Consider the following 15,097-nt stretch of genomic DNA (forward strand, 5'->3'; position numbering starts at 1 on the left):
GGTGGGGGTGAAAAATTGGATGAAAATAAACATTCTCCCAGTCATATTTTCCTTTGTCTTTTCAATGTCATGAGATTGAGGGGCCCAATGCTTGTAGTATATGAACATGAACTAGAAAATGTGGTCAAACAGCTGAATAGGTGGTCCTCGGTATGCCAGTCTATATTAATCAAATAGAGTTCTGGCTTAGATTTGTCTGTTCTGTGCCATCTCAGCCATGGGTTTAACCAGATAAAAATTTGGACCTTTGACTCATCATAAACCCATTTTACCAACACAAATTACTCCCTTTTCTAATTTACCTATGTTTGACTTAATTAGTGCTAGAGCATGTAGTTGCACTGCTGTACAGCAGAAACACTCTTCTTTCATGTTTTGTAATCTGTCTTAATACTTTTTACAATGTCTCATGGATTAGGTTCTGCTGCTGGATGGGGCAGATTGGATGATGCTGCTGTAGTGAAGGTACAAACAGCTGTCTTTATAATAAGAGATTTCATTTTAATTAGGTTTGAATTTGTGAAAAACATGCTCATCAATCATTCAGTTTCTTGGGTAGACAATTTAACTTTCCTCTGTTAAATATACTGCAGCATGAAAAGTTATTTGATAAGGCGTAAACTGTTTGACAGGAATATGGTTCAGCTAAATGTTACCATCTACTCTTTCTCAAATTTCTGCAGGTCTATGAGACACTGAGTGGAGTCAAAGTTGAAGGCAGACTTCCTGTTCTCAATAAAGAATCTGTACTGCAGTCCCTTCCTCCAGAGTGGCCAACTGATCCCATCAGTGAAATTCGTACACTTACAGAGAATAGTTTGAAGACTTTAATTGTTCTGGATGATGATCCAACTGGGACTCAAACCGTTCATGATATTGAGGTCCTGACAGAATGGTAACATGCCTCTATAAAATTGAGAAGCTTTTAGTTACATTTACAACAAATTATCTCTAGATTCATAAAACAGGGGAATAGATCCACGGAGCTGTTGCTTATATGTTGAAAAGATGGCCAGGGCAGGGGTTGGTGCCTTTTCTAGTTGCACGTAACTGATCTACTGTATGCTGCTTGATTGGAACAATTAGAACATAAATTGCGTCAATGTGCTAATGACCGAGTCAGTGAAGTGGGTTAAGATCTATTGCAGATGGGAAAAGAGTGATTACGGTCTTGATATCTTCTGCATCATTATAACTGAAGCAGTTTAGCAACACGAAAATCCTGTGAACATATCATAGATTCAATTGGAATTGCGAGGCGAAGTGCAAGCTTGCCCTCATTCAGTTATTAGGAACTTGAAGGATGTTATGTTACTGGGGACCTATGTTGCACGGACTCTCCAAAGTGTTGCCGCACCCGTATCGGATCCTTCAAAATTACACTACTTTTGGAGGATCCGACACGCACCCGGCAATATTTTCAGAGTCCGAGCAACATAGCTGGGGACAGTAGAAGGGTCTCTGGCTCAAATTATAGGATGAATATGGTAAAAATCTAAAAAGTAAGATCCAAGGGGTTGGAAACTGAGTTCTGCTTGGAAAGGGCTGATGGTCTTTCTGACGAATGAGAAAGAGAGAAAAGATAAGTTAAATGAAATGAAGAAATTTATTCACTTAGAAAGGAGATTAACATCCGGCTCATGTCTGATAATGTGCAGCTAGTCCTAGATATGAAGATTGAGTTTCAAAGCGTCCTGTCTTCTTCTTTCCTTACTTGTTTATTACAGGTATGACTGACCAAACCAATGAAAAGTAGAATCCAGCTGTTTGTGGAACTAGGTAATTGAATCTTTAACTTTAATAGCAATTGCAAGAAGTGCAGGTTACCCAGTTCATTTATCCTTCATTCTATTGTCCATAAAAGTGTAAAACCCAAAAAACAAATGAAATTTATCTCGTTTAATAAACTGAATCACAAATATAGGAGGATGACAAGAATGAAATTACCCTACTTTGTTAGCTTCTCATCATTCTCTCTTCTAGATCTTGCTTCCTCAGTCATCATTCTATCTTCTCTATCTTGCTTCATCAGTGATCTTGGGAAGAACTATCACTGTGATGAAACTTTGGTATTCAAACCTTATAGAGATGAAAACTTCTAAATAACTTTATTACTATTATGAGTGGTGAACTTGTTTATTTTTTCAGGAGTGTGGAGTCACTTGTGGGAGAGTTCAAAAAGAGGCCAAAATGCTTTTTCATTTTAACCAATTCCCGAGCATTGACTTCTGAGAAGGTAAAAGAGTTATGTTGAAGTAGAATTTGACTGTACATCGAACTCCCTCAAAGATTTTTGGCGAAATGGCTTCCTGGCCACTTAAACTTGCATCAGTTTGTAAAGCCGATATATGAACTTTTGGGTTTCCCATTTGAACACTTTTACTTGAGAAAATGGATAGTAATAAACACTTTTGACCGTTGACTATGCTTATGTGGCAATATTAAAGCTGATGTGGTCAATTGCGTGTTACTCACGGGTATAAAGCGCGTGAATACATAAAATTTAATAAAAAATAAATAATAAAAAAAGATCCACCTATCTATTCCTCCTCGTACCCTTACCCCTGCCCCTTCCTTTTCTTCATTCATTGTCGCCACCCCTGTAATCCCTTATCCCTCCATTTCTCTTCTTCCTCCTTTATTCTCAATTAAGCCCATAACAAAAATTTTGATAAATCACACTCCAAAGCTCCATATTAAACCGTCATATTTGTTTATTCTTCAATTTTTCACTATCAATCACACTCCAATATATATGTACCCTGAAATTATTTTCTGATTTGTTCTGGTTCGTCGGAATTCCGGTTTGATAAGGCGGATAAGAGAGAATCGGGTCCACCAGAGCGAAGTGTTGATACTGTTGTTTCAAAGAGCTTGCCTCCGACGTTGAGCTTCACACGGTCGTTGACTTGGCTTTGAATTGTTGTACGTCGTGCTCCGTTGATTACACCTATATATATGTACGTCGTGCTGAAATTATTTTCTGATTTGTGGTAAAAGGTTTTGCGAATGGTGCCTATTTTCTTGCTGAGAAGATGATAAACAATGTAAGTGTAAGGTATTGGATGGGATAGAAAACAGAGAATCGCCAGATCCGTTTCAGATGATAAAATCTAAAGTTTTTCAAATTGATTCCTAGTTCGGTTAGGTTTTTTCCGGCGGGTTCTGAGGGAGTGGAAGGGATACGTGTAGAAAAAATTAATTTGTTAAAAAAAAAAAAGAAGTGGGACCTTGAACGTCCAGGTGTCAACAAAATGTGAATGAACGGATGATGTGGCTATACAATATATTAAATAAAATCCATGTCAGCACCAACTGATCAACACGCATCATCGCAAGTGTTTATTAGTAGCCATTTTCTCAAGTAAAAGTGTTCAAATGGGAAACCCAAGAGTTCATATATCGGCTTTACAAACTGATGCAAGTTTAAGTGGCCAGGAAGCCATTTGCCAAGATTTTTTCTATAAATTCTAACATCTGTTGACAAGTTAACTTGTTTTATTGATTATGATATCACGCACTGAAACTTCTTAGTGCAGGCTAGTGCATTGATAGCAGATATCTGCAGAAACATTGATACTGCTGCCAAGTCGGTGGAGAAAGCAGACTATACGGTTGTTCTGAGGGGTGATTCAACTTTACGAGGTCATTTCCCTGAGGTAAGTATATAGAACAGCCTACATAAATTTTCTTATGTGTCCTTTCCTGATACACTTTACAACATATCTTTTCATGTCACCTAGGAAGCAGATGCAGCTGTTTCTGTGCTGGGTGAGATGGACGCATGGATTATCTTGCCCTTTTTCCTCCAAGGAGGCCGTTATACCATTGGAGATATACATTATGTTGCAGATTCTGATAGGTATTCTCTTCTAATGTGTCATGTATTAGCCGTTTGGACTTGCCGGTCATCACTAATTATGTTTCCTTCTTATCTATAGGCTTGTACCAGCAGGTGAAACTGAATTTGCTAAAGATGCCGCTTTTGGATACAAATCTTCCAACCTCCGTGAGGTCAAGCCTTGTCTTTTCTAAGTAAAACACATCATCTTCTTTTTGACCACTAAATTGATTTAGGTGTTATTCTATTTTTTTAATTTGATATTTTAGTGGGTAGAAGAAAAAACAAAGGGCCGCATACCTGCTAGCAGCGTTTCATCTATCTCCATCCAGCTTTTAAGAAAAGGTGGACCAGATGCTGTTTGTGAACACCTCTGTAATTTGCAGAAGGTACATAAGCCTCATCGCCACTAAACTCTGTGGCTACCTAATTGTTTTTTATCATTTTATTACCTCCGCTAATTCATTTGCATCCATCCGCCTCCATCTGACTGTGTATGCCGCCAACACACCTAGCTTATAGTTAGCAGCTATTTCCTCCTTTGGAAATACTATTCTTTAATATTACAGCTCTTGACATGATTTTGGAGGTTGCTTAGAGAATCGACGTCATGTTAAAATTTCAGTTTTCGCGTGTTGTGTTTGGAGTGACAATATTCTGCATCTGGTAATTTGTATACATGTTTTGGTTCATACACATGAGGACTGCTTGGATTTGTCTTAAAAGTAGAAAGATTATCTTACAGAGTAAGGGACATACCTTCTCAAATCCCTCATAATACAGCCAAGGCCTTGCTCGATTTTGTAGAAATACGCAAACTGTGAGCGTTATGCTTCATTTTTGTTCTCTTCCATAACATTACTCTGATGTGCACAGAGTCTAATAGTAGAAGTTTGTCGATAGTTGCCAATGTTGAGTGAAACCTCATTCTTCATTCTTTTGGTGCAGCACGAAATCCATTTGATAATTGGAAACGTATAGAGGATGTGAAACAGATTTTCGTGATAGTATATAATATGAAAAGAAGTATCAATAACAAAAAGGTGAGTGGAAAGAAGAATTATAGAATTGAGGTCACAGGAGAGGAAAAAGAGAAATTAAAGTTCCACAGTTTAAGATCTATACTTCAACTTGCTTGACAACCCTAAATCTCCAGCAGTAGAAATCCAAACAAGTCGAGGTCACTCTAGAGTTTACGTAGATTAATCTGAAGGAGTATATTTTGGCTCATACTATGTGCAACAAACTGCGTTGTGCATTGGGAAACTTCATGTCTGCTTGATTTTTTGCTTCCTCGACGAAATCTTGACCTTAGTTCTATGGTGCTCCTGATTGCATTTTCTCTATAAACAGGGTTCAACATGTATAGTCAATGCAGCTAGTGAAAGAGACATGGCTGTATTTGCCGCTGGAATGATACAGGTTTTGTAGCATTCTTGTTACAGTTGATATGATCTTTGTCAAGTCCAGTAGATGAAAATTGTTTTTTTTCTTTGCCCTAAAATGCAGGCAGAACTAAAAGGAAAGCACTTCTTATGCCGTACTGCTGCCAGTTTCGTTTCTGCTCGAGTTGGAATCGTCCAAAAATCTCCAATTTTGCCAAATGATATTGGAATAAACAGAGAAAGAAATGGTGGACTTATTGTCGTGGGTTCGTACGTTCCAAAAACAACAAAGCAGGTCAAACTTTTAACAAGAGATATTTTTATTGTTAATTGTCTATATTTCTTGGCCTTTCCTTCACACTACTTTTCTAAAATTCACTGCAGGTTGAAGAGCTAAAACTGCAATATGGTCATGTTTTGAAGACTATAGAGGTAATTCTGAATACTGTATTCAATATGCTTTTGCTGAAAATATGTGGCAGCGTTTTAATTCTTCCTTTCTTGAAAAGTAGATTTCTGTGAATAAAGTTGCGATGGAGTCATCAGAAACAAGGGAGGAAGAAATCAATCGAGCAGCTGAACTGGCAGACGTATACCTTAGAAATAATAAGGACACTCTTATAATGACCAGTAGAGAGCTAATCACAGGCAAAAGTGAGTTTTCTTATTATCCGATGATGAATGCTAATTCCTAGCCCTGATTTTGTTTGCCTTCGCTTTTTTATGCTTCTAATATGTTGTACTTAGAAAAAGTAAATTTTTCCTTTACAATACCCAGCTCCTTCTGAGAGTTTAGAGATCAATTTCAAGGTAAGCTCAGCACTGGTGGAGATAGTTAGGCGGATAATCACGAGGCCTCGTTATATTCTTGCAAAGGTATTTCTCTCGTCCATTATATGCTTGTATCACTTTCTTTGATTATGCATGGTAACTGAAGGGCCATTTCTCACGTTCTTTACTTTTGTTAGTTTGTTCTTTCCCACACTTGGCTTTTCTGCTGGGAGGTGTCACATTAAGGAGAGAGTTTGAGGGATTTGTCAGTCAAATTGACTGTTTATAGGTATATTTATGTCAAAATCCGGGTTTAGGGTTCTACAATTGTAATGATAATACCGCCCTTATTGTTAAGTCTAAAAGCATGTGTACACTTGCCTAATTCAAATATAGGGGCGGGGTTCATGCTCCTCCATCTCCAGTATGAAACTCTTTTTAAGACTTGAATTTTTTTTAAAGGAACTATGCCCGTATGTGATCAGGATTTTTTTCTCCTCTTTGTCCTAGATGCACTTGTTTAAGGGGAATCCATACTGCTTTTGTTGAACCCTTTTACTCTACAGCATGTGTTTAGGCTTCAGAACAGCTCTATGTTGCTTCGTTATCTTCACATACTCTCTGAACATGTTTGGAAAACATTTATATAAACAGAAATGTTGTAGTTTTTTACCAATTGAGTGAGTTCTTCTTTCATAGGGAGGAATTACCTCATCAGATCTTGCCACAAAAGCTTTAGAGGCAAGACGTGCCAAAGTAGTGGGACAAGCTCTTGCGGGTATTCCATTATGGCAGCTTGGTCCTGAGAGCAGACATCCAGAAGTTCCATATATTGTCTTCCCAGGTAATTATGGCGGTTTCTTTTTGCTGTTGAATACCTCTACTTTGTATCCCTAATATTTAGCTATTGATGTGATCATCAGGTAATGTTGGCGACAGTAAAGCTCTGGCAGATGTAGTGAAGAACTGGGCTCATCCAGGCAGATTATCAACTAAGGAACTACTGCTGGTGAGATGAGTTTGCCTTCATGATTTTCCCGTTTCCTTTTACATCTGGCATTAAACTCTCTGTTCCGGCAATAGGAGGCTGAGAGGGGAAGATATGCTGTTGGTGCTTTTAACGTCTACAATTTGGAAGGAGTTGAGGCGGTAGTTGCTGCAGCAGAGGAGGAAAATAGTCCAGCTATCTTACAGGTTCAGTCATTACTAGTATTTACTACTTCTGAATACACTTTTTCATGTACTAAAGATTGATAACATTTTTCATAAATTTGTATTACTGTTAAATACCAGGGAACATAAAACACATTGTGTTTCCTCTTATTCTTATTTTCTTATTACTAGTCTGTTTTATTATTTCACTTTTAGTATTTTATTTTAGAAAGCCTAACGTCATAGTATCTAACTTTCTTATATATAAAACCTGACTTAATTTACTCACTCAGTCTCTATAAGTACTTTCTTTGAATTTCTTCACTTTCCCATTTCTTTTTCCCTCTTCGTTTATGTAATCGTGAGTGCTTAATATGTTGATGAAAAAACAAGTGAAGGCATGCCTAATTGAACTTAATGACTTTTTCATGCGCTATAATAAAGATTCTTTGCCTCTTTTTATACTCCAGGTCCATCCTAGTGCGTTAAAGGAAGGAGGAGTGCCACTCGTTGCATGTTGCATATCAGCTGCAGAACAAGCATCTGTAAGTGATACTCAAGATACTTAGCTAAACTTTAACAACTTTAGAATAAAGAACAAAAAAGTGGATAAAAATTAAACTAGATTTAGCCGTGCATACAGCTGTTCCTACTAGACAAGAAACATGGATTTGCACTACAATGACGAAGTGAGACTGTTTTCTGCTTGCATAATTTTCATGGTGAAGAATCAGTATCAGCAGCAATCAATTAAAGGACAATAAAGCTAACACGTTCCTTTGCTAATTATATGGGATCTGAAATCTTTCGATTGGATAGAACAACATAAAAAGGAAAAATATATTTACTTAAGAGTTAATTGAGTAGGTCCAGTAGTTTTTTTCCATAACTTGCAAAGACTTTTGAAGCGGTAAAATATCAAGTAACCTTTATAATATAGATTGGGTCGGTGTCAATCTGTGATCAAAAAGGGGTTTCCTCTCTTAATGTGCATTCTATTGGATTAACAATTTCAGTGTTTGAAATCTTGAGCTCAGATATAGGCTTTTAGTAATTATTTTTCTATTAGGTCATGTCTAAAGTATCATAAGTATGTCAAAACAGGTCTCTTTGGATGGACGAAGATTTAACTTGGAAGATCTGAGTAGTGATCATTGTGCCTCTGAGTTTTCTTTATCTTGCTTATCTCCTAGAAAGCATTAACCGTGTATGGATAATGACAGGTACCTATAACAGTTCACTTTGACCATGGAAATTCCAAGCAAGAGCTGTTGGAAGTTCTTGAGATGGTTAGTTTTATTTGCTAACTAGTGAGGCATATTTATTATGCTCTCTGCTTTAATAAACTTTTTGCCCAACAAATGAGCTCAAAGTATCTTATTTCTGTGTGGTAACTCGTAAATTCAACCACTGCAGGGATTTGACTCACTCATGGTAGATGGGTCACACCTTCCTTTCAAGGATAATGTTTCCTATACGAAGTACATTTCTTCATTGGCACACTCGAAAAAGATGTTGGTAGAAGCTGAATTGGGAAGATTGTCAGGTACTGAAGATGATTTGACTGTAGAAGATTATGAAGCAAAGCTGACTGATATTAATCAGGTCCTCTCACTCACTCTCTTTCTCTCCCCCCTCTGCGCCCTGGGTAAAATCAAGTTTTTCCTCCAATTTCAAACTTGATTTCATATAATTTTCAGGCAGATGAATTCATTGATGCGACTGCCATAGATGCTTTGGCAGTGTGCATTGGAAATGTTCATGGAAAATATCCTGCAAGCGGTCCAAATCTTAGGCTTGATTTGCTGGAGGTCTAATTCCTATTCTCTCTCCCTCTTTTCAACTCCTTTCGATCTTCTTAACCAGGTTAGCTGACCAAGGAAATATTAGAATATGCCATCATTTTAGAACACGAGGGAGGAAATTATTTGAAAAAAAAACAACGGTTCATATATCCGACTTCTGCTATCTCTATTAGAGAATGATCACTTGCATAGTTATGCACAGTGCGAAACATTTATGTGACCTATGGTTTCTCATGTCATGTTAAAAAGATTAGCAGCAATGTTTCGAACTTATAGTGCAATGAAATTGATTTATAAAATTGTTCTGCCCCTGATACATGCTCTGCAGAAAATTAACCTTCTTTTTCTGTTATGGTGCATATTTTGTTTTGCCTGTTGATTCCAAATCACTCTCTAAGTGTGATTACTTTTTGATCATGTATCAGTTGGAAACGAATATTAACAAAAATAACAGATCAGCTCTTTGTGAAACAGCATCTCTTGAAAGATTGTTTTGAATCGCTATCTATCTGCCAAGTTACCCTAACTCATTTATTTCTCCCCTGTTTTTGGGTCCAGGACCTCTATGGCTTGTGTTCAAAGAAAGGAGTTCATCTTGTTCTTCACGGAGCTTCTGGGCTGTCACAGGAAATAATAGAGGTATACGACATTCTAAGAATTTTGTATTGATTCCTTTTAATGAAATAGATAAAGGGCAAGAGGGAAGTCGAAACCAAAATCCCAACCAACGGGGGTTGTGATAGCGCCTAACACCGCGTGACAGGCAAGCCAACACATAATGATAAATAAGGGAAAGAGACTAACGGTTAACAACATAATGATAATATAGAATAAAAGTAAACTCAGAAACATACATAATAAGTCTAAAACCAACGCTGACTAATCAACCCAGATTTGGTGTCACAAGTACATGAGCTACTAAGAGTACTACAAACATAGTTTGAAATGAAATGTAATATTGTCTGATACAAGGAAAAATAGTAATAACGAGGGCGAAGGTGACTCCGAAGTCTGCGGACGGGAAAGTAGCACTACGTCAAGTCTCCTCTGCTCCCCTCTGAACAATAGTAGGACCCTCACCATAATCTGCACAAGAAGTGCAGAAGTGTAGTATGAGTATAACCGACCCATGTACTCAGAAAGTATCGAGTCTAACCTCGACGAAATAGTGACGAGGCTATGACATGATACTTACCATAAAAACCTATACAGTTAATAAGCAACAAAATAGAGATAACAGTAATAATAGCAGGAATTAATGGCAGGAAACTGCGGAAACAGTAAAAGAATCTAATATCAGAATGATAACCACATTCTTGAATAGCACAACCAAAACCCCTTTTCAGCGGTTCAAATCAACGGGAAAGAAACACTATCCATAACCAACACAGCCGAAACCCATAAAGAAGGTCTATATCACAAACGAAACCCACATCTCATAACACATACATTGTGGCGCACAAACCCGATCCAACTCATACATAAACATCATTGTGGTGACAACTCGATCCCATGGCCATACAATTATTGCGGTGAGCAACCCGATCCTTATCATAACATTGTTGCGGCAGCAACACGATCCAACATATCAGTTCGCACAGAATCATCCAACAACACATCCAAAGATAGCGACATCCATGACTATCGAAGCGAATAAATAAGCATAATTTACTAAGGAAATGATGGACATGAACAAGAAGTAATGAAAAATTCCAAATTTTAGAGCCAATATTACTCATGTAATGCTATAAGGATCCAAACAGGATTATTAACACGCAAACGATCAAATTATCGCGCAATCCTAACATAAGGAAAATAAGACATGAAACAAGTATGGTTGAAACGACTATAGTCATGTCCTAGTAAAGGCATTTATTAAGTACAAGCATGAACAAGTAAAATCATGTAGCAAGTAAAACATCTGACAAGTAAGGCATGAAACAAGTAAAATATGCAATTAGATGAAGGCACGGATGTAATAAGTAAAACATAAAATAAACTAGTTCTACCTTCACGCTTTGACCCATGACAACGTACATATACTCGTTACCTTGCATACGTCGTCCCAACACATAATTCATGTAGCAAATAGACCCAATAACATCCTAATTCCCTCAATCAAGGTTAACCACGATACTTACCTCTTCCAACAACCATCCAACATAGCTTTTCTTTTAGCACAAGCCTCTGAACAACTTGAATCTAGTTAAATAATGTTCAAATAAATTAAAACAAGCTTTAGAAACTATGCTAGCATCAAAAAAGTTCGATCTTTAACATATTTGGAATAGTCAACAAAATGTCAAACCGGGCCTGCATGGTTGAAATCTGAAATTAAAACCAAATCTTGATTACACATTCTCTCCCGAATCCCGAGTTCAAATATGTGATTTGTTTCGAGATCCGACATCAATTCGGGGTCTATATCTCTAAAATGCAAAAATCTTAAGTTCTACCCAAAATCCTATTTCTACTCTATGAAAACTTAGATTTAGGGATGAAAATCCATGGAAAGTAATAGAAATTAATCAAAAACAAGTTAAAGTTATCAACCTATGAAGTTGGGATAAAAATCTCTTTAAAGTTGGCTCTACACGAAGTCTAGATCTCAAAAATGGAAGAAAATGAGCTAAAACACGAAACCCTTCCCATTTACCCAGCTGCACCTGCATGTTTGAAATTTGAAATTAAGACCAAATCCCGATCTCCCATTCTCTCCCGAATTCAAATAAATGTCAAACTACTCTGTCGTCCTGCTCAAGTCGTCAACCACCACTTTAGCCTTCACCGGGTGATACAATATAGTGATATTGTAGTCTTTCAACAAATCCAACCATCTCCGCTGCCTCAAATTCAAATCCTTTTGCTTGAACAAATGTTGGCACTCTAATAATCAGTGTAGACCGCACATGACACGTTATACAAGTAGTGCCTCAAAATGTTGAGCACGTACACAATAGCTGTCAACTCCAAAGGATGAACATGATAATTCTTCTCATGGATCTTCAACTAGCGAGATGCGTAGGCAATCACCCTACCACCCTACATAAAAAATGCACCAAGCCCAATGCGCGAAGTATCACAATACACAGTATAAGGCTTCGAACTTGTGGGCAACACCAACATTGGAGCCGTAGTTACAAACTTTAGCTTCCGATAGCTCTCTTCACATTCATCAGACCATCTGAAAGGAGAACCCTTTCTGAGTCAACTTGGTCAATGGGTCTGCAATAGATGAAAGCCCCTCAACAAAGCGACAATAGTAGCCCGCCAAATCTAAGAAACTCCGAATCTCTATAGCTGAACTAGGTCTAGGCGAATTTTGAACTGCCTTAATCTTGTTAGGATCAACCTTGATATCCTCGCTGGACACAACATGACCCATAAATGCCACCGAGTCCAACCAGAACACATACTTTGAAAACTTAGCATAAGGATGGAACTAGAATTCCTTACATGGTGAGGCAACTTGATTTGAAAGGGGTGATCATCTCTTGGTGTTGAATGTCTAATCATTAATGTCCCAGGCGGATCCACGATTTGAACTTTATGAGTTCAGGATGCCAGTAAACATTTAAGTTATTGGATTCGAAATTTAATTATTGTACAAGTTTAGTAGATTTCTCAACACATATACAGGGTCTGAGCCAACGCTATTGGGTTCGACTAAATCAATAGCTTATATGTGTATCCGCCCCTAATTAGTGTCTTAACAAGTTAAGTATAAGGTGGTAGTCTGGGGTCTGGGATGGCCCTTTACATTATTTGAGACTCCTCAAGCAATGCAGGAATACAACTAAACCTCATGCGCTCTTTCATTTCAACACTTAATTCAGTTATCACTACTTTTGAAGATTTCATATTGGTAGATAAGTTACAAGTGAAAATGTTCTTTTTACTGTAATCTATATTAATTTTCATTTTGCTCTCTGTGTAATGAACAGGAATGTATAAAGCTAGGTGTCAGAAAGTTCAACGTAAACACTGAAGTGCGCAAGGCGTATATGGATGCATTGAGTAGCCCGAAGAAGGATCTCGTCCATGTCATGGCTTCTGCAAAAGAAGCCATGAAAGCAGTGATTGCTGAAAAGATGCGTCTGTTTGGCTCAGCTGGGAAATCTTGTTAACATTCTTTGCCCCTCCCCAAACTAAGAATAAGGTGTAGAACTGTTATCAAGCGGGCTAATGGCCAAAAATGCTCGGTACTTAAGTTGAGGACAAGTAATATTTTTATATGTCATCGTTCTTACAAATTGAATTGAATATCCTGTTAATGTGACTGCCTTAGCCTGTACATATAATAAAGGTGCAAGTTGTAACACCCCACCTGCCTACTCGAACTAGTGGCAGTTTGTGAAAAGGTCGATAATCATTCTTTCGTTTCCCTTCTCTTGTTATCCATTATGTTTTAAGTTTCCTTGCATCTTTGGTGCTTATGATTTAATGTAAATGACGCTAATAATCTTGTAATAAGAAAGAAGAAAATTGTCTCATGTTCCCCATCGTTTCTGATTTAGTCTATTTTCCTACTGGACACAAAAGTCCCTAGGAAGCTTTATTAATATTCCAGCTTTAATTTATTTATGTTTTGGTGGCATTTTTGTATTTTCTTGCCCAAACGTTTGTCCTATTTTGCAATTTACATCCTATTTTTGTTTTTTCTACCAACTTTACGTTGAAATATACATGATCTCTTGCAAGTGATAAAATTTTAACTTCTAACTCACAGTGGCGGAGCCACATGGACCCAAGGGGTGTCAACCGATATCAATTCGTCAGAAAATTATACTGTATAGTGTATTAGTCTAATTTTGGTGACTTGGTAACGGTAGATAAACAGGATCGAGGACGGAGTCGACCACGGCGTAATAGCGGGAAGCCGTCCTCAGAAGGACTATTGTCAAGGACGAGCAACTGGAGTAAAGAAATAACGGTAGCATGGGTTTAGAAATGGACACAAGGAATATTCCTTTGAATATTTCTTATTTTGTAATTTTTAGGGTTTCTTGGCAATATCCCTTATAAATAGGAAGAGATAGAGAACAAAAAGGGAATCTTCACTTTTTGATAAGAGCACAGTAAGGTTGGCTAGAAAGAATATACAAAAGTGGTCTTGTTCACGGATTATCTTATCCAAGCACACGTTGTTTAACCTTTGTTCACAAGATCCAAAGATTCCTTATCCATCTTCACTTCTCATCTTTCCACGTTGCTGTCAGGAGAAAGAACCACCCAAATCATATAATAATTGGGTGGTGGATTCTTTCTTATTACATTTATTGTCATTATCTATATTTATTGCATGTTCATATTATAATATTTATTGATAGTCATTGAGTATAAATCTGCTATTTACTGCTCTCAAACACCGTTCATCTTACCAATATTCTACAATATTTGATCTAGAATTTATTATATTTAACTAAGATTCACCCTTCATTTCTTCATTAATTAGTTTAACAAAAGGCTTAACACTTTTTGGTCAAACAATTTGGCGCCGTCTGTGGGGAGTTTTTTAGTTAAAATTTTTAGTTTCTTCTAGATTATAAAGAAGAATAGCCATCTTTTTCTCGTCTACACAAACTAACAATGGCAGGGAAAGGAGATGAAAGACAGAAAGCACTAGTGGGTGTCACCACCAACATCTTAAACACCATCAACGAGGATGGCAGAGGAGACAAGGAGAATGTGACGCCGAGTGCCACACCCAGGCGGAGTGATTCACCTCCTCCTCATGGAAGTGTAACCGCTTCACGTGAAAGGGGAGCCTCCACATCCACAGCTGAGGAAGCACCACCAGTAATAAAAAAAACTACCGGAGACGTGGCTGACAAGCACTCTAAGCGACATACTCGACAAACTCGCTCAACGGGCGACTAGAAACGTCTTACAGACGGATATCACAACGATCGGCAACGAGCAACCCGCTCCCCAACAGGTAACACTCACACCGCTGTTGACGCAGGTAACGGTGCACTTGCAGCCATTCTGAGGAAAATAGAAGAAATGAAAAACAAGAACAAAGAACTCCGTGATCAGATGAGGGAACATCAAGAAAGGGTCGATAAGATACCGGGTGCCCCAAAACTGCTGCCAAAATGGGATGTCGGCCGATTCGTCGAACAACCATACAACGAGGACGC

General features: G+C 37.8%; 1 protein-coding gene across 1 annotated transcript in view; it reads left to right on the plus strand.

Moving 5' to 3' along the window:
• LOC109223953 overlaps positions 1 to 13,447 on the plus strand; it is a 25,394-nt gene extending 11,947 nt beyond the window's left edge. Inside the window, exons 22-42 of the mRNA XM_019388460.1 lie at positions 419 to 465; positions 684 to 895; positions 2,149 to 2,236; positions 3,540 to 3,659; positions 3,744 to 3,862; positions 3,942 to 4,014; positions 4,111 to 4,230; positions 5,195 to 5,263; positions 5,351 to 5,521; positions 5,611 to 5,658; positions 5,739 to 5,880; positions 6,005 to 6,102; positions 6,697 to 6,841; positions 6,921 to 7,006; positions 7,081 to 7,191; positions 7,620 to 7,694; positions 8,373 to 8,438; positions 8,566 to 8,754; positions 8,850 to 8,960; positions 9,513 to 9,593; positions 12,899 to 13,447. Coding sequence (XP_019244005.1) covers positions 419 to 465; positions 684 to 895; positions 2,149 to 2,236; positions 3,540 to 3,659; positions 3,744 to 3,862; positions 3,942 to 4,014; positions 4,111 to 4,230; positions 5,195 to 5,263; positions 5,351 to 5,521; positions 5,611 to 5,658; positions 5,739 to 5,880; positions 6,005 to 6,102; positions 6,697 to 6,841; positions 6,921 to 7,006; positions 7,081 to 7,191; positions 7,620 to 7,694; positions 8,373 to 8,438; positions 8,566 to 8,754; positions 8,850 to 8,960; positions 9,513 to 9,593; positions 12,899 to 13,081 — 2,354 coding nt within the window. The 3' untranslated portion in view covers positions 13,082 to 13,447. The remainder of the gene's footprint in view (positions 1 to 418; positions 466 to 683; positions 896 to 2,148; positions 2,237 to 3,539; positions 3,660 to 3,743; positions 3,863 to 3,941; positions 4,015 to 4,110; positions 4,231 to 5,194; positions 5,264 to 5,350; positions 5,522 to 5,610; positions 5,659 to 5,738; positions 5,881 to 6,004; positions 6,103 to 6,696; positions 6,842 to 6,920; positions 7,007 to 7,080; positions 7,192 to 7,619; positions 7,695 to 8,372; positions 8,439 to 8,565; positions 8,755 to 8,849; positions 8,961 to 9,512; positions 9,594 to 12,898) is intronic.

Source organism: Nicotiana attenuata, chromosome 3 (assembly GCF_001879085.1).
Source record: "Nicotiana attenuata strain UT chromosome 3, NIATTr2, whole genome shotgun sequence".
Taxonomy (NCBI): domain Eukaryota; kingdom Viridiplantae; phylum Streptophyta; class Magnoliopsida; order Solanales; family Solanaceae; genus Nicotiana; species Nicotiana attenuata.